Source organism: Ischnura elegans, chromosome X (assembly GCF_921293095.1).
Source record: "Ischnura elegans chromosome X, ioIscEleg1.1, whole genome shotgun sequence".
Classification (NCBI taxonomy): domain Eukaryota; kingdom Metazoa; phylum Arthropoda; class Insecta; order Odonata; family Coenagrionidae; genus Ischnura; species Ischnura elegans.
Window position 1 is genome coordinate 91,276,695 of NC_060259.1, and position 20,664 is coordinate 91,297,358.

General features: G+C 37.8%; 1 protein-coding gene across 7 annotated transcripts in view; it reads right to left on the reverse strand.

The window, feature by feature from the left end:
• The window catches only part of LOC124171669 (inositol 1,4,5-trisphosphate receptor), a 232,913-nt gene that overhangs the window by 44,350 nt on the left and 167,899 nt on the right, over positions 1–20,664 (reverse strand). For 4 of the 7 annotated variants that reach the window (XM_046550904.1, XM_046550903.1, XM_046550901.1 and 1 more), the window contains 5 exons: positions 19,948–20,068; positions 17,110–17,252; positions 16,349–16,536; positions 8,020–8,131; positions 593–640 (listed from right to left, as the gene is read on the reverse strand). In XM_046550904.1, coding sequence (XP_046406860.1) covers positions 593–640; positions 8,020–8,131; positions 16,349–16,536; positions 17,110–17,252; positions 19,948–20,068 — 612 coding nt within the window. The remainder of the gene's footprint in view (positions 1–592; positions 641–8,019; positions 8,132–16,348; positions 16,537–17,109; positions 17,253–19,947; positions 20,069–20,664) is intronic. The other 3 variants (XM_046550907.1, XM_046550905.1, XM_046550902.1) reach the window with 1 other exon arrangement.

The following is a 20,664-nucleotide window of genomic DNA, read 5'->3' on the forward strand; positions in this document are numbered from 1 at the left end:
ACGGAGATTTTACTGTAGTAAGTATGAACCAACTGTACTGTAGTAAGTTTGCTCATGCTGAGAGATGAAATACACATGTGCGGGCAGCTTTCCAGTACATAAGTGTCCCATCTGGCAACAAAGACATTCCACTGTGCTCTAATATAAATGGCCTATTCTCTGATGCAAACAAGACACATGCAGCAGAGGCTTAGTGAAGGCATAATAAGCACAATCCGAAGGGATCAGATGCGAAGTTTGTACTTGCTAGGGATCAACTTCTAATTTCACATGTAAAAAGGATGCTTTTGCTTCAGAGTTGTTGAGTTCCAGAATGCAATTGCAAAAGGTATGAGTGAAAGGAAAAGAATGGAGAGATTATAGAGGGATTTTCTCTCAATAGAGCAATAAAAATAAAATTATGTTTAAATTACTTCTACAGATATACTGTTTGCCTAAGTACAAGATATGAATCCCATGTGCATGAGGCTCACGGGACTGAAATGTAAGCCAACACTACAAAACTGAAAAGAGATGTGCTGAATGAAGCGTTCAAGGAATGAGCATGCTGCAAATACAACAGCCAAAATGTCAACAATATTATGTGCCATACCCTTAATTTTTCTTCTAATTCCAACTCATTCAGAACTCTAGGATCATCCTGATATCACAGCATGTTGGAGAAAAAGAGAATCAGTTAATTCACTACACAAACATGATGACATGCTACGATCTCATTGGACACTACGAAGTAAAATTCTGAATATGTTAATCTTAGAAAATGTTAGACCAAAATTCCCAACACTTAAGCAGCAAGCTGAATTACATATTCTTTTTCCCTATTAATAACACCAAAGATAAGAGTTCACCAGTAATGTTAAAATAAATGTACAAGCTACAATATTGCCATTAGAAAGTACATTGTACACTTTCCTCTAAAGTACACAATAATTTAGGGCATAAAAAATGAAGCAATGAATGGCTTTGAGAGATAAGATTTATAAAAAACACCAAATATGCAAGACTACGGCTTGCACAGAAAACAGGGGCAATAACAATTAACTCTGACCTTTGAAATCCATTTGTACAAACGAAGAGGCAATTCAAATACTATTATAAAAATTTTAATTCAAGATTTAAAATATGTACTAAGCACCCATTTTTTTATATATATATGCCTGCAGGCATAAAAAAAAAATATTTCTTTTCGGCCTAGCACTAATGCATCGTTCAATTAGCCTGAAAAAACAGACAGTGAAACAAACAAACTTTTCATGCATACCTAATTACATAGGATGAGGTGCAGCACCGAAGAGCCTGTCCAAATGAACACAATAACATTCATAAAGATCTATTCAGATTCAAAATACGCTAGGTTCTGGTCCCATTAATGATGAAAGGTCCTCAAAATGTAATAAAGGGTGCAATTAATTACTCTCCAAAATGTATGGTACAATCCTCAATACTGCTCAATAATCTCTGTTTTAAAAATACGGACAAAACAGAAAAAAATGGCAGGATATTTAAATAAGCAAATGCACAATTACCAATCAATTAAATCTTCTACCAACAAATTCATCACAGCATAAAATGTAAGCATTATATGTTAAGAAAAACAGCAAACATCAATCTTACTTTTTCTTTAGTAAAAGTTCGCTTACTGGATTTCAAATTTCCAAATTCACATGTAGCTCAGAGTATAGATATAGACTGGAGTTGTGGTAACCCTCATAAAAATATTAAATCATCTTTTACAAGGTATTTTCTGACTCTATTGACTAAATCAGACTGCCATATGCTTAATTTTGTGCTACTGTATTTGTACCATAGGTATATCTTGTACCCATGCCTTCTGTATTACCTGAATTAAATTATCATACAGAGGCCACATATACTTGTATAAATGAGACACCATTAGCAAGATTTATTTCTTCTCAGCTTTGCCAAAACAATGGCATTTCTCGGTTTAGTATACATAAAGATTAGTGCAAGTATGTGGTTCAACATTGTCCTCTAGCCACTAAAATTCCCCAACAGATGAACAATCAAAAATTTTTTTATAACTAAAAAAAACTAAAATGAAACTAAATGAACAAATTTTTTTGAGAATTCAAATTGCAAGCAGTCAGACTAACAGAGCTATCTATACCTTGAGGATGAAATATTCAGCCGCCACTATTTCCCCTTTGAAATACAGTGAGTCCTCGTTCTACGTCACCCCGTTTAACGTCATTTCGCGATAACGTCACGAAAATTTTGAGACCGTCATTCGTTTATCGCACCTTCGCTTCGCGATAACGTCAAAGCTTTTAAATTTCGCGCGAGAAAAAACGCGAAGCGGCGGGCGTTGCAGGTTGTTCGTTTTGTGGGCGGTAATGCAGTCAGTCTAAGCAAAGTGTAAAACGGTGTGTTTATTCTTAATTGCGATTACGGTTTTAGCAAAAATTTCTGCAAAATGAATTCTTGCGTAGGTGCGCAAGGTTTTACTTGACATAATGGTTTTCAGGAACCTAAAAAGTGATTTCAAGGCATTTTTTCCGGTAGAACTCGGAGTTTTTGTCGTCACTTTTTTCGCCGTGTTCACAATAATTTTCGTTCCTGTAACTGCGACGATGTTTTAGCGATGATGATGCCCAGGCGACGCTCGTCCGGGCGACCACCATAGCGAAGCCGAAAAGCAATTGCTGGAAGATACAAAAATGGAGAAGGATTTACGTCACTGCTGCTATTGTAGTCGATGAAGATAGGAACTCGTATTTATGCCATAGTTTGGCATTCCCACCGTGAAAAATGCCCCAGATATGATACGCTAACATTTTTTTCGCGTAGGAATTGTGAGGTCTAGGAGCCGATATTCACTTTTTACATTGTTTCTTATGGGATATTATGTTTCGATTAACGTCATTTCGTTTATCGTCACATTTTTCAGGAACGGTAAGTGACGTTAAACGAGGACTCACTGTAATGCTAATTTCGATTCTGTATACTGCAGCACATTATATTATGCTGATTCTGATGGCGTAATATAATGCCCCAGTGAAATTAATGGCCAGTAGAAGAAAATGCCGAGCAATTCTTGTAATTTTTTAAATTAATGAAATAATACAATAACTTTATTTATTATAATTTATAAAAATGTATTATAATTAATGAAAATGTAATTATTAGATACAATAATGACAAAAAATATTTTTCCAATATCTTTTCTGCATATAAAATATTTATTATTAGCTGAAAGCCAATTTAGGATAATGTGTATTGCCTGTTTATCCAAGAATTGAAGATCAAAAACAATCACGTGTCATTGTGGGCAACAAAAGTCAACTTCACCGTACATCAACATAACTTTACAGTGGCAAAATAGAGTTGAGGGTACAAAAGGGAAGGTAATTAATGCATACGTATATACTACAGATGAACCGCGTTAAAGTGAGTATGGGCTATTGCAAGACCCCTGCCATTACGAGAGATAACAGATGCACCATCAAGTGACCCTATGATTAGCATGTAAAAATAATTGTTTTTACCAGGCTTTTATGACACTGACCCTAGCCATAGCGAGAGTTTCCATCGTTGGAAAACCTTCACCAAGAGTTCCTAACCTCAGTAATTACTGGCGATCTGTTAGAAATGAAGTTAACATGAAGTGCTCAGTCTTAAATTCAACTCATAAACTGTAGTTTGATAAATATGTAGTTCATTTTGGTGAAAAGATTGTGGCATTAATTTACGTGAATGATCGATCTTTTTTTGTTCTTTGGGCAGCAGAAAGTAGTTCATAGAATACCCAAACACCTATGAGTTGCGTGAATAGAGAGCATTTGAAGATAGACACCATGGCCAAAAAATGCAAATCACGTCAAATGAGAAAATGAAAATAATAGAGCAACACCAGAGTGGCATAATTATGTAATTAATCTTCCTCTTCGCTCTTCACAATGAGGAAAAACATAATGAAGACTTGGTCTGCATTGGTGCGGGAGGGCTAACCACCACAGCAAAAGCACCCCAAGAATGCAGAACATAAGGAGTTGGAAGGGCCTTTGTGCGGGTGGTTTTGCCCACTTAAATCTGTGGGAACTACTAAGAAAGGGGCTATGCTTTAGGCTAAAGCAGAGTATTTCAGAGATAGATTGAGAATCAAGAACTTCAAGTGCTCGGAAGGTTGGTTATACTTATTTAAAGCATGATATCCCTTCATAACTGCTGGTGATGCTTGCGGTATAAACCATGCCATACAAGAAAGGACTCTGATCCTAGCAGAATATCTTAAGAAGTACTCGGCAGGTGATATATTGCACACAAAAGGGAACTCTTTTACTACCTATTCCCTGACAAAACCCTTGCAGTACGGGGTGTTTCTTGCAATGATGCTTCAAGAGGCTGGTAATGGCCTGTTAGCGATGACATCTGTGAAAAGCTGATGCTGCACTTTTAGTTTATTTAATTTAAAAAATTCTGTATTCTTTTTCATATTTATTTTATGGCCTTAGGATCCATCAGATGTGTACGCTTTTTCATTTCTTTGCTGTGTATTACCCATGTGTGTTATACATGAGTTGCACTTTCTTGCAGCTTGATTTTGTTTTACTTAATGGACAATAGCATAACATCTGCGTTATATTTTTTGCAAAATAATATCAAGTTAATATCTTTTCTTAAATTACCAATTTTAATTCAAATCATTATTTTGCAGTGCCATGGATACACTCAATGTACATTAGGGTGGTCCTTATTTTTAAAGTTTTCGAATTTCTTTTGGTACACCCCCCAGTTTTGTTCCATTTGGAGAGAAAATAATTTGTGAAAAATATTTTTGCAATCTGATACCAGGAAAATGTGCTGCATCGCACTTAAAGTTTAGAAACTTTGGTATTTTAAGGTATTTTTCAGACATAATTGAAGATTGTTTCACTCTCAGATTATTCTATCACTTTTTGGACTTCTACAATGACTCACTTGCAGAGTATCAACTGAAATTTCTTTCATTTCTACCCACTGGTTCCCGAGACATCGCACAAGGAGTGATCGCCCGCCACCCCAGTCAGAAAATTTGGGTGGTGCGCGGGTTGCATACCCTCAATATTAGTTGATCATTCTCACTCATTGTAAAAGCATAAAATTCTTTAGATAAACTTTAAACTTCGTTAATATAACCTTGAATGCTATATTTATCCCTGTTTATAGCCTAAACAGGCTTAGCAGCAGTGGTTTATTCTCCATATCTAAATCTTACACCAAAGTGCTCCTATCTAAATTCAGTGTATCATTTCTGAGAGCTAACCCTCTGAATGGTATGTGAAGTTGCTTCTTCTTGCGTGTATTTCTTTGTCATTGTACAAGCTCTGGTTTTCAACTGATGAGATTTATTTCTTGCTTAAGGAAAAGGTGGGGTTAGTTGAGAGTTAATGCATAGGCAGGGAGGATCGGTGTTAGGTTGGGTGGATTTCCCAGTTTTGATGGATCTTTGACCAGCAGAGGGAGAAGTGGGTGAGGAACCGAGGGGCTACTGAGGGTAGGAGTGCAGGAGGAGAAAGGAAGCGACAGTGACGAGGTGACAGGGGACAAAAGTAAATGGTACTTCATGGGTCCGGGCATTGTAATTTGGGCATAGGATAATGAATGTGATGAATGATTCAATGAATGAATAGGAGAAAATTCCTCTGTGACCCATGTGCCATTTGTACCAATGCAATTCCTGTGATGAATTGGAAAACTACAAATCAGGCTCGCAGGACATTCATTCTTGAGAAGATTACAGTACGCAGTCGCAGATATTATGAAATTTGCATTGGAGCAATAAGAAGAAAATCACCCGAGAAAGGACAAAAGAGAACTCCTCGAATTAAATGTAACATTTTTGGGTGGTGTTCCTCTGCGAGGAATACCATTTCGCGCTACTGGGGCTTTGCACTATGCTGGATGGATGTCCAAAGCTTTGTATTGCCTGGCAATATATTTATTTTCAGCAAATGTCTAATGAGACCTTGTAGAAGACAAAAAGGTGATAGAATAATCCGAGAGTGACATCGCCTTCAGTTATGTCTGAAAAACACCCAAAAATATCAAAACTTCAATTGCGATGCAGCACATTTTCCTGGTATCTGATTGCAAAAATAATTTTCACGATTCGTTTTCTCACCAAATGGAACAAAACTGGGGGGCGTCCCAAAAGAAATTCGAAAACTTTAAAAATAAGGACCACCCTAATGTACATATTATTTCAATGATATCGCAGGTGTAACACTCAAATTATACCTTTATTTTGAAACAACGGCAACTTTAATCACATAATTATGCATGCTTAGCAGACTTTTAAACATAGACAATGAAGATTTTACATGATAGAAAAAGACTTCCTAGGCAGGATCGTTCAACCAACTTCCACCATTTTCACCTGCTGAATAAAATGCAGTACGTTATTTCACATAACTTCTGCGAAACATACAGGATCAATAAGCAAATAACAATGGAAACATTGGAGGCATTAAAAAACCGCAATACAGCTTTATCAGTAATTGTTTGAATTTTCCACAGAAAATACCAAAATAATAAAATGATCATGTAAATGCATTAGTGCATAGAAAAGTGGCTTGGTCGGTTGTGCATTGGAATAATGATAGACAAAGCCATGCTTTGCACGATCTTAATTCAGTAAAGGGCTTGTAAATTGAATGGTTAGTTTTTTTATTTATGCGAGGAAATTAGTGATGCAATAAAACATTGCCTTCTGTCTGGATTTATGCTTAAGTTTATCAAATAGAACTATCTCCATCGCCACACCAATTCTGTTCCTATATAAGTGTTGACAATAGGTTTATTGGCTATTATTTGCTCCGCCACTGGTAAAGCGACAAATCACTATAGCGAGTGTTTATTTGAGCACTGTGGGGTCTCGTTTTATCGAGGTTACACTGTTTATAAACTAAGGAAATACCTCTTAAACTTTTCATTAAATTGAAATATGACATTTATGTATAAATACAAATGCCCATGCAAGTGATAATTTGTGAAACATAGGAAAAACTATATCAACTAAGTACGGGCCCATAAGACTAATTGCCCATGGCTACAACAGTGGTCAAATACACAACTGACCATAGGAAGTTTGCTCTTGACAAGCAAGATGGATATAAAGTACTATCACCTATGTAAATGAATATAAAACCTTCACTTACCATTATTTAATGATCAAATTTCACTATGATTGGTAAACTTTTGTAAAAAAAACTTTTTAAATAATTCCTCAATGCTTAGAATAAATAAAAATAGACATATAGAGGTTGTTAATGTTAATGTAATTAATTTACATTAACAAAATTTATAGATTCATTAACAAAAGAAAGATTTATTTATGTAAATTTACCTTTACCACTAACTTGAGCGTACATTTTTAAGCCACTTTAACATTCCCATGAAAACACCAGCTATAATTGTTGAAACAGGCATCTCCCTATTTCTTCCGATTAAAATGCTCTAATCACTCTCCTTTCCAACCAGAGTGTACGTTAGTCATTACGCTAATTTTCACTAATAATATGTAACCTAAGTATCCTCCCGCCATTTTCAGTTAATCTCACAGTTTGTGCATTTGTGTGTGCCAATCTATGGTTAAAAATATGCTGATAGGGGACCGCAATAGGAATTATGCCTGCCAAATGCTGGCGTAATTTTTGATACCATAAAGCAGTCCAAAATTCTGCTAAGGGGCAGATATCCTGAGATACAGAATCAGGGGGTGTGTAATATTGCACCCAAACAGCATCCAATATCATAATAGAGCAGCCAAAATCTGGTACAGAATAGCCCTGCAAGTGTTGAATTTGAGGTCTAATACACCTAAACTATGTGATTGCGTGAAAAGCCCATAAAAGGAGAGGAAAGTACATAATAAAAGAATGGATTGTACTTTCACAATAGTTGACAGACAGTAAACAAATACATAATTCAAAAATTTAGTATAGGTTCTCTAGATTAAGGTCAATTTTTTAATTATAAAGGCTGATTATTTAAATGACACCAAAGAAGACAACTTATTACCTTCTCTCCATACTCAGGATCAATAGCCATCATCTCTCTTAGAGTTCGAAGAACTTTGACACATAATTTTTCTTCTTTCTCTTCAAGAAGTTTTTCCGTGTGCTTTATTAACCTGAAAAGAGTTTATTGCAATAAGAAAACCATGGTCCTTTGACAGTTTCACCTGTCTATACACCGTAAAATCGCATGTAAGAGGCACACCTTTTTTACCCGAAAATTACAGCCGAAAATTACAGCAGAAATTACAAGGGGTGCGTCTCTTACACAAACTTTTTATCTCCCCCCCTCCCCTTCACTGGTCGCAAGTCCAAGGGGGACTGAGAGGTCTTGGTTTACATCGTCTAAAAACCAAGGTCAAAAACATGCGGCAGGCAGGGGAGTTTCTCCCTTAGTGACGTATTTTAAAAATGCTCCGGTATGTTTTTCTTACTCGTAAGCATCGTGCCGTCAAGTCGGTAACTCAGAGGTGAACATGTAAAAGATCACGCGGGGTTTTTGCTCCTTTGCTCTGGAAGGGGTGCTAAATTTACCACCAGCGGGTATCCCACGGCATTTATACTGCAAATAGTAATCACATATCAAACGTAGAGAAATGTGTAGTTTTGAAGGACAATGCCTGGTTAATAGTCAACATTTGTCTTGCTGAGTAATTCAGGGTTCCCACTCCACCTAAATAATGAAATTCACAGTTTTTTCCAGGTTTTCACGGTCTCAATGTCGTCAAATTCATGGTACATTTATAAGTCAACAATAGGACAATCACCGTCCTAAATTAACTAAAAATTAACGTACGCGACGTACGCCATGAATGTAAACGCAGCAATGAAAAGTGATATCTGTTATGACGTCAACGTTTGGAAAATTCAGGGCCAACTAAAGGCCCAACCCAACCACTTGCCCGGACGCCAAATGTCATGGCCTCCTTTAATATGCGAATGCCCTTAGGACCTTCTTCCGTCTGAACACCGGAAGTCCTTTTTTAATTCCTCGCCGAGAGATTGTTTTTTGCGCATGTTGTTATTACCGCACAGTAACCAAATTTCCCTTACCCAATCTTTCTGAGATCGCGGAAAATATTTATTAAAATTGTTTATAGAATGCAATAAATCAAAAAATCAATTTCATATAATTACATATAATGCACTTGGTTTTAAATATATTGAGACAAAATAAATACCTGCTGAAACACGTTATTTTCACTTTTACTTTATTATTCACATAAATTCAAACGAGGTGAGCGTAGTCTATTGTGAGCTATTGCCATAAATTGAAAGCCTATTTGCCATAGAAACGTTTCCTTAAGTAAAATTCCAATGGCAAACTCATATTTCAAAGCATAAGGTATGTGCCGTCATTTTGTGTGGGAACCGAACTTCGAGTTACAAATCAGATAATTTTCGTAAAAGGTTCATTCTGGGTCCATTAAAAATGCAAGTTATTCCATTCGTCCTTTTTCAAATACATTCTATCCCAAGCTATCACTGAAATTGAAAAGCTTGGACAAAATAACAGACTTCCGCCATTAAAATGGAAAATATCGGTCAATGTGTCGTCATATATAGTACGAACCAATTACTACACTTAGAATATTTGTGTGTAGAGAAATGTGTAGACTAAGAGTCTGCGCGTGCCTGACCATGAAACATGATTAACATATCGAATTTGATCATGCAATCGTAGTATTACAGTAAACTCTTGATTTTACGAAGTTTTCGATTATACGAAGTGATATTGCGGTCCCGGTGAAAAGCCTATGCTAAATACATGGCGCTATTCGATTATACGAAGTTTCGATTATACGAAATTTTTTGAATTTACGAACCTCGGCTCGGTCCCTAGGAGCAAATGGCATTCGTTTATACGAACTACGGCGAAAAATTTGTCAACAAAACTAGTTACGCCGGCGTAAGTAGCTAAAAAATCAACGCTTCCAACTGTGGTCCATCAAAAGTGCGAAATCGTAAATGATAATGCAACTTTGGAGAGAAATGGGTCGCCAAAAATCTCACTGTGGGAATTTAGGGGGAGTAGGAGTTCAGTTAAAATATCGCGGCTGACATTATGCCCCTATTTACGTGCCTGTTCGTAAACATAGCATCGACAATAATTCGTAGTTTAACATGTCAGGAAGGTCGCGCGGAGTATTTCGTACACCCCTAATTAACCCTTTGCACTGCTGTGAACGTACTTCGAAGACTACTTGACTACTTTTCGCCGAAGCACTTCGAAGGGTCCCTAATCCGGGACCCTTTCCTCGACGAGCTCACCCTCGCTGGCCCCTGAAACTGGGCTATTTTTTAATGCATTACCTGACTCAACCCTGGGTTTCAAAGGTTTAAGGTGCCATGGGGGGAAAAAGAGTAAAGTGCGTGCTACTGTGGGGCTGTGCGTCAACCAAACGGGCACGGACAAAATAAGCCCGTTGTCATTGGGAAATTTGAAAGGCCACGGTGCTTAAAACATGTAAAATTGGAATCCCTCCCCGTTTTTTACCATGCAAATAAAAACAGCTGGATGACCCGAGAAATTTTCCAGCAAACGGTTATACGTCTACAGAGAAAAATTGCTGGAGAGAACAGCAAAATTGTTTTAATAATGGATAATGCCACCGTTCATAAATACGTGGAAGATCTAAAATTGGCTAATGTTCGAGTCCTCTTTTTACCCCCGAACTCGACTAGCAAGTCCCAGCCCTTGGACCAAGGCATTATCCAGGATTTTAAAGTCCTATACCGGAAGAAGCTTGAGCGGTATTACTTGCGATGGATTCATCTATTTTGCTCATGTGCGTTTGGATATCGATTTAGATATTTTTATTCATGATTATCATTCTTTCAAATCTATTTGCTACTTTTATAAATGGGAACAGAAATTAATAACATCCCGAAATGGACGTTGATACATGCAATCCGCGCCATAATATCTTTTCGTGTATATATTGGCCTTTGTGAATGAACAACTTAAATATCTTAAGTACTAGGCTCTATTTACCGCCAATTTATATTTCAGGCTTCTCGTAATGAAGACGCACTTCCAAGTCTAACCATGAACTTTCTTCTCACGCGCTTCCCCGTTCTCCCATGCTGGGGTTCTGTCTTTCCAAAGCCGTCCCTTCCCTCCTGCCGCCTTTGGCTGATCTTGCTGACACCCACCTTACGCATCCCAAACCCCTCCTTCCCCAGCATTTCCCATTCACTCCCTCCCTAAGGAGACTGAGCTTGTGTGCGTCGCAAAAAAAATACGGCCCCCAAAAGTAGACTGAGGCAGAGCTGAAGGCCATTTCCCCACCCTTCTTTGTCCTGCCCCCTTCACCAGTCCTTGTGCTGACCACACTTCTTCCCTCAGGCAATCCCCATCCCACTCTTATTCACCCCACCCACTGGGAACTTTCCCCGATTGTGGAGAAGGGCATGGTTCATCTTTACCTGCAACGGGGGGAAGTTATTAACCGGAGAGAGGCGGAAGAAGTATCTTCCACTATCGGGAAAATGGTGCCGCGCTTATAATTGTCTCTCTTCTTCTCAGCTGACTTTTCAATTGAAATTAATTTCTTTGCTCTTTCCACACTATATTTATTTATGATTATGGCGCGATTATTTTTTAGTGCTAAAACTAAGAAAATCTTTTCTCTATGTCAATGATCCTTTGCCTAACTTTCAATACGGCGGAGAAAGGAACACGAAAACTAAATGAGGTGACGGTACAGGTTTTTGCGTGTCATTTTTTGGGAATTCACGCTAGCGAACCAATACTTAACCACGTTGAGAAATGATAAAACGTCTCTTGTAGGAAAACAATCAATGTGGATAATCACGTTTCTATCTATATTTCTCCGATACTGTAAGATGTTTCTCCTGTCGTTTTCCGGTTGGAACCTTGCTCCTGTCGGCATAAAACGAGAGAAACATACTATACGAACAGGTCACCTCACACCCGGTATGAAGAATACAGTCCTGATGAAGAATTAAGTCTTTTATGGCAACGTCTGCGAAGATGATGGAACACAGCAGTCGGACGGAGAACTCAAACAGAATTTACTTCAAATATTCGCCAGAAGATAATCACATCCTACGTTATTTATGATCGTAATTGAATCTCAGTGAAAATAGAGCACATTCTGCAGAAAATACGAAGTAACTCGAAATATTAACTTACGAACGTTATTTTGGAAACGGGCTAAGACCCTTGTTTTTATTTTTTTCTCGTCACTGAGCGATAGAGGGCGACATAAATGGCGGTTAGGCCGGCTGCCGCTAAAATTCCGTGGGTGTCAGAAACAAATATCTATCTTTTGCATACTTAATAGTAGCTATTGGCTCCTAACCACAAATTTATTACTGTTAATTCTTATAATAAACATTGCAATTCATTATTTGATTACGTTTTCTAAACTGGTCGGGAATTTCTTTAGCGATCGTTGATGTTGAAGTATGAACAAGAAATGGGAATTTTATGGTGGTATAATTATTTAACGATTTTTCACATCATAAATCGATAGCAAAAAGCCTTTTCTATGAATTATACCGAGAATAACCACCGAAAACATTTAAATAAGACCACTAAAGACAAAAAACGGCGGAAGAAACAAAAGCGAACATTTTTTTCGTGACTTATGAAAAAGGTTTGAATTTACGAAACTCGATTTTACGAAGTGCCAATTTTCCGGTCCCACTGACTTCGTAAAATCAAGAGTTTACTGTATTATCAATATTGAGATATTTTTAAGGTTTCATGGCGAAATTCACAGCTTTTTTCACGGCAGACGAAATTCACGGCTTATTCACAGTTTTAAGGTTTTTCACGGTTGAGTGGGAACCCTGGTAATTTCCATGCCAAGGACCTGAGTTTTCAAAAATCATCTTCAGACACTTTTATGAGGATTATTGCAACTGAAAATTATATTGGTGTCAAAACCTGCGGTTTAAGAAATTCGAACGAGTGTGTACATTGTCGGACTAAATGGCGGATATAAGAAATCGGAAATGCTTATAAGTGAAGAGCTCTGAAGGAGAGGTCGAGGGGAAGGAGCGCACTCCCTCCGTCTTTCAAGCTACGAGCGAAGGAGCAAGGGAAAATCACGTACAATCTTGCACGTGACGTAGTTGCCTTCAGGTGAAGGAGCGAAGGTGCAGCAATGTGATATATGCAGTTTGCGCTGCCTAAAGTTTCCAGTCCGTCTTGTCTTGTTTGAATGCACTCATGCTACGCTCAATAAACTTAAATGCTGTCAGATATGCATTGTGTTAGGTCACATTCTTTTTTGGAACTTCGCACATGTCATACAATCATACAATTGCCGAAAGCTATCGCGATATCTTCGAGCTCAGTAGGTGACTCACCAAGCATTTGGCCTCCAAAAACTAGGAGAATTGGAGCTGGTAGAGTGAGAAAGTCCAGTTGGTGAGACAGGGTAGGGATGAAACATATTTCCATTGTTCCCATGCAACTTGATATTTTCCTTCGAGGCAAGTGATTTATGGTCTGTGGGGTCTCGGAAGGGAAAAAAAGGCAGAGGCATTGGCAGATGGAGGGCCGAGTGTGATTCCGTGAAATCTAGGACGTGATTATTATCCTACAGCGCTGAGATTCCCCCGATTGTTGTCCAATCTCTTGGGAAGATTCACGCTATGTGCCTGTCATGTTTAGTCTTAAAATTTTCCACAGCTTCAATTCTAATGCAATACTCCTATGAGAGCTTTTAAACAAAATTGTTCGTGAGTAGGACAAGCATCGTAGAGCAACGGCGTATGCGAAGAGAGTATCAGAACTCTTTCTACTCATTCTAATGGGACGTTGTATTCATGAAAGCATTGACTGCATTGAAAGCACTAAAATTTTGGATTCAGATTCAATTTCTTCAACCTATTTGGATCCTATGTATAAGGTGAAGGGCATTCTCGGTGGATATTTGGATCCAAGGTAGCCGATCCGACCATACCTAGTAAGCATCATAAGGTTAAGGCTACAAGTGAATACAGTGGAACCCCAATCTAGGATACTTTCCAGGGTGGGTTGACTTAAAACCAGCAAGTGTTTTTCGTGTGGGTTCAATAAAGTCCGGTTTCATTTTTATTAGTTTTATTTTTATTCGTCTTCGGACGATGGCCCTTCCGAAGACACAAGTGAGAACTTTAAAAGATGGACTGAAAATAATTGATGATGAAGAAAATAATCGGGGCTAGAAATGCGTGAATATTGCAGAACGCCTCGGTATGTCCGCTAGCACATGACGGCAGGGGTGGGGGTAGAGCGAGATCACTGGTGAAAACAAGAAGTGGGATGAAGCCGAGGGTCAGGTGGGCGTGCCGCTGACGATTAACGCCACATTGCCTCAATCATTTTAAAAATTTGATGGCTAGAAAGGAACATTTCAAGTAGTAAACTAATTTTGGCCTTCTTGATCCATCTCATAACCAATCACTGCGTCGGCGAAAGCAGTTGTTTGAGGCATAACACGCACATTTCTCTCGTAAATACATGTGCTTGAAATGGGATTTGATGGATAAGAATTTTTACATCAGACAGAAATGCATAATAGCAGTGGAAATTCTGAGTGGAGAGCAAACATTTTTTAGCAAGGTTCCTTAAGGATATTTGAAAGAGATATAAGTCAAATCAACAATATGACACTAGTGTTTCGATAAAGTAATAATATTCCTGTAATCAGCTAAAATCTTGTTTGAATCCATTAATGAATATCATAATTCGCAAAAATCCAGCGTTTCCTGGGACATAGGCAACCCGGACAAACATTCCCGCATCGATTGCTTTCCCGCATTCATCGTTTTTTTCATCCATCCCCCTGAAAAACTATAGATCAAGGTTCCACTGTACCTTCTTATCTCCGAGCACCATACATATTGTGTAAATTTAGCTGAAAAAATGCAGCGTAAATTTTTAGGGCTGAAAGAGGAATTTTATAACTGTCAAAAGTCCATTCATACGTCTGCAACATGGCAGATAGGATTAAAAAAATGCCGCAAAATTTTTTTCTTTAGCTCCGATGCTCAAAATGGGGGTGCATCTCTTACACGTGCTTATACAGTATACATATTCTTCCACCCACATTCAAAGAAAAGATAAATTCCATTACTCTTAAAGCTTCCAATTGATGTCTTGCAGCAATCACCACCCTTCTCTTCTTTTATAAATTCAAATAAAGCCACAGATTTTGCATAAATAACTGCCTGTGATAAAGGATCAGCATTTGAATGTTTATGATAAATCTAGGAGATTAGAAGTCTTTCAGTTTTTATCTAGTAATGAACTTCGCGTATATGTTGACCACTTGGCTGCAGTTGGAGTGGCTGATTTCATCGATGTTTTAACTCTGTCTCTATTCAGAAAAATACCACAGACTATCAACATCATGAGCTTAAACTTACATGCAATATCACTTTGACACTCTCCGTTTTCAAAGCAATAGATCTCATTCAATTTCTCTTCTAGGTTTAAGCTTTTTCTTGATAACTTCTTTATTTTTCTATTCCCATTCCTTTTTTTGCCATTGTTCACTTGGTTTTTATGCCATATGGCTCTATCACAATCACCTTTTACTGCTGAACAACTGCCATACTGTATTCCTGAGACGCAGAGGACTTATGACTGCTGGAAGGGAAAGGAGCCAACGTGTTTGAGAATCTCTCTTGGACCCTTTTACGTGTTGATGCTATTCATACGCAACTTGGCCCCTGCTCCATTTCTCCCCCATGAATACCTATGACCTTGAAGGCTTTAAGCTGGACCCTTTACATGGAAGCCAATGTGCCCGATAACCTTGGACAGTAAAAAATACATCTCAAACCGCATTGTTTAAAAAAAAATCACTTCCACTAGCTCCAAACTTAATTAGGTAATGATCTCAATTAACTAATATCATTCAGTAAAAGAGACGAGATAAATTACTTCCATAGGTTGGCCACTCGGACTGCATGACGAGTATATTTTTGGCTATAGCTCAAAAATGGATTTCAACGAATATATAAACAAAGAATAAGATTTGAGGCAAGAAATACTATTAATATGTGAAAATGAGAGTAATTTCATGTGTACTTAGCACAAGTTCATGTTTTATCAAAATAATGTTAAGGTTATTTGATCAGGCAAATCTGCTTTGGGAAGTTTCCCAAGTAATGAATTTGCACTATATCGAAATTGTGCAAATGGAAATGGTAGCAAGCGAGGCATAGGTGTACATTTAAAAACCAGGAAAATAATAAAGAATAGAGGAAAACTTAGACGAAAAAATAAACACAACTTGTACAGGAAAATATAAGAAATTAGGGTAATTTTGAGCACATGCATTCCACAGGAACAAAAAGGTACTTACCTCCTGATAAATCCACCATTTTCACAGCGTTTCTTTGCTTCAGTTCCAGGTGGGAAAAGTAATTCTGGGCGATATAAAATATCTACAAGGAGTGACAATTCAGACTGAACTAAGGGCTTCAACTGGTCCTCAAGGAGAGATACTATATCCTGGAGGCCTTCTATTATACTTCTGTCCAGTCTCATTAACTGTAATGCATGAATAAATAGTAATCAGCAAGAGCTACCATAAAGAAAAACCGCCAGGGAAAGAGAATAAAATTAAATGTCGGGAGATTATTTTGGAGATAGGCTACATTACGGGGGGAGCTCATTTGGAGGATAATAATGATCTTAACTCTTGAACAGCTAACAGGGGGTTTGAACCTCCTGACCCCTTCTCTACCTAGCTCGCTATGGCCTTGACAACAACTGATGTGACTTATGGAAAGAGAAAACAAACTCATCAAAAGAAACTGCAGCAAGCATCAAATAATAATGCACTAACATTTCAATCGATAAGTTATTTCAAAATTTTCCACGTCCAGAAACAAACAAATGTACTCAATGATTGCCTGAATAATCATGGAACCTAAATTGAATTATAGTACATATAGTGAAAATAACATGATTTCTACTACTTTATAGCAACAGACCTGGTGCAGTGAAATAGCAAAATCATTCCATCCAAAAAAAAGTTATTTTCAAAACAAATTCAAGAACTACAACACATTTGTAATTCATAAAACTTTCAACCTAAAATAAAGACTACAATTTTCTTACTTGCGATTGAGACCTCTCCATTTTAGGAGATTTAGCTGCTTGAAGCCATTTACTGGTTTGCCTTGAAAGCATTGCTGCTTTATTAAACATTGACGTCACTTGGCTTTCAAGGTCTGATGGAATAGCAATACCTCTTGTTTTTGCTAAAACATAAATGAATAAATAAACATTAAACATAAGTTGAGGTCAATGTACACATTTAAACAAGTAAATTATATAACTTTCCGCGATTAGTGTTTTGCCTCCATATGATTTCAAGAATAGGAACGTGTACAAATATAAAAAAGAATGAGTCCAAATATGATGCATTGGTGACATAATTTAATTTAACTTTGTAAATCATAGGTCCATCACTTATATTTATCATTTTATCAACGAATCATGAGTTCCTATATTAGACTGCACCCAAAAAGTGATGAGCAGTTTTCACTAAAACAGCATAATTTTGCTTGAATTAGTATATGAGTAATAATATCTTTTCCACTGATATATCCAATGATGAAAGCAATAAGGATTACATGCAATAATTAGAAAAATTAGGAATGTGCACGCTACGTTGTATTTTACTCGTTAGTATTCACACACATAATTGTGCGTCTTATATTTTTGATTTTCTTCCATATACATGACAGTTAATAAATTTACAGATGACACATTTAAAAAAGTTCTGACACAATCTAGTAAAAATAAGACAGTTTTTGGATTCAGGGCACAAAAATATATGGTACTCCATCAACAGAACTTGAAAAACATGGTAGTACTGCAAAAATGCAGGCCTGAGTTATTAGCATTAGACCCAAATAAGAGGAGGCAGACTGTAAACTCAAACAGCACAAATCACTTAGCTGACACGCTTCTGCCTACGAAAAACGACTACACAAAATTTCTTGATCTTACAAGCTGCTCCCTTTCTCGTGTCCGAACTCTCCAGTGCCGCACCGCTAGGAAGACAGAGTTCCCATTCACCCAAAGAACACTCTCCATTCCCACCGTGGCCCCTACCCTTCCATGCTTTTGCAGGCCCCCCCTTCCCCTCGCTGAGCAGATGAGTCGTTCTCGTTCCCCCAACTCGCCGCTGACGAAGCCCTCCGACGAGTCACGTTTTTGTCATTATTATTATTTTATTTATTACTTTACACCTGCAAATATCTTGGTTTTAAAAGTTGCATTAGACTAGTAACTCGACTAGAATTCTTTTGTCGTGACTGATTTTTGTCAAAAATAATACATTCAATTAATTACAACGTGTAAAAATTATTACTTCCAATTTGTGCCGATTTAGATGAGCTAGACAGGAAAAATGCAATGACTGTTATATTTAAGTGAAGGTTTCACGTTGATAGTGTGGCATTTTTTTAGTGTCCCCCCCCCAAAATTTCTGGTACCCCTCCCCCCCAGAAATTCCTCCGAACTTATCCGCAGAACTTCTCCCGCTAAGGACTTTTCGCGCTAAGGTTTTTCGCTCAAAAGGCCCTGTAGCAAAATGCCCTGTCTCGCAAAATCCTGTCTCCGGAAAATGCTGCCTCCGGAAAGCAGCATCCGAAAGCCAGCACCGGAAGCCAGCACCAAAGCCAGCACCGAAGCCAGCACCGAACCCAGCACCGAATCCCAGCCTACCTGCAATCCAAGACTTATATAGGACTACTGCGGAGGAATACTTACTCCTTGGCAAGCAAGGGGAAATCGGTGCTAAGGCCTTAGTATTGCACTTTGGAGTGAGAAGTTTTACCATTGTCCTATCACAACTCTCTCTCCCTCCAACACCTCACCCCAGTATCTCCTTCCCCTCCATGTGTTCCAATGAATTATCCCTCTGATTCGACTGATGTCTCAAACCCAGAAGTTGAGGGGAAAATTCTGGGTGGTATGCTGTTGACTCAAAAACCAGGGAATGATGTTTTGCGGAGCGGCCGTTCTACAGGGGCAGTGGCGCAGTAGTTGAATTCGCCTTGGCTACCCCTCCACTCCCTGGAAAAACCCCTCCCCTCAAATACAGTCTCGTCTTGTATAGGCAAGCCTCTTCTGCTCGTGGCCTGGTCGAGGACGCATGTCTAGTGAGACATGGCAAATTTAGAGCAATTATTCGACTAGTATTTAGCTGGTAACGTTTCCTTTAGGATCATGAATTACTATTATTGTTTTCTGTAATACTTCTGATTATTGAATACTCTACTTTGAATAGATATCGAACGGTAATAACTCTTAAATTATTTTTGGCTACCTTTTTCTTGTGAGCTGATTTTCTTGTTTGTGGAGTCTTTCCCTGATCCAGCTTGTGACCGACGGTTGGAGTATTTCAATATGTCTGGACTTACGTGAACAATCAACTAGATTTACGACGTAACGTCACAATAGTATCATACTCTCCATTCAAATTAGGAAAATTGTTTAATGGGGCAATCACACTGAATTATCTCACACTAATGAAAACAGCTCCCTACACTCCTAAGTTCACAGCAGGGAGAGTACTTATAGAGTAAGATCTGCAGGTGTTTCAAAAATAGAAAGATACAAAGGAAGTTCTTAAGTAACTCGATAGGAGGAACTGCCTTTATGACAAAGTATATGAGTCCTGAACTATTGGGATGAATAGAAGCCTAGTTTTTGACATTGTAATGAAGGATTCAAATTTTACTTTCAAATTAAATTAACTATTACGTGACTAGCAAAATGATACATGCATATTATCTAAGAGATTATACACAGTATGTATTGCAAGGGATTTCACTACCACCAAATATGTTATTTAACCACCTGTGATTGACTCAACAAAACCTGGAATTTACTTTTAATCACACAAAAATGCATCAAGTATTATATATTATTCCTTTGACTCACCAACATCAGATAAAGTTCGGATACAATTTTCCACATTGAATCGATGTGATGCAGTAAGCCATGTGCATTGAGACACACGGAATGCAGCTTGAAGAAGCTGGACAAAAATTGGCTGCCTTGTCTGTGGATCAAAGAAAAAGTTATATGTAGTGTAAGTCATTTATGACTTTAACATATTTTAGCTACGTTAAATGGGAAGGATACTAAAATAGACTAATTGAGAGCATATGTTATAAGAAAAAAATTCTTAGAGAAATTAATTCACATTCATGGTTTCTTTCCAGGACGTAGTCTCCCTTCACACCCACAACTAAATAGATATAAACTCAAGGACAACAAGTTCAAACATCATAATGCACATGGACATGGAACGACACAATTTGAGGCTTCGCAATTGGAACACCAAGATTAGATGTGGAAATAAGTGATGTAGGTGTGATCATAGGAAACAATGATGATTATACTGAAAATAATTGGAAAAAACAGAACACACGATGATGTTCATCTTGACATGTCAGCAGTAATCTGATGACCAACATATTATGAATGAATGCAAAAGGACCTCACTTATGGACTAAGTTCACTCAACCAAGTTAGGTTTCCCTTTTAGCAATTGAATGGCAAGTACTCCAGCAAATCCCAAGCATCATCCGAGAAGCACTTTTTGTGAAAACACTCCATTTTGCATGCATAAGTCACAGTTTTTAAGACCTCACA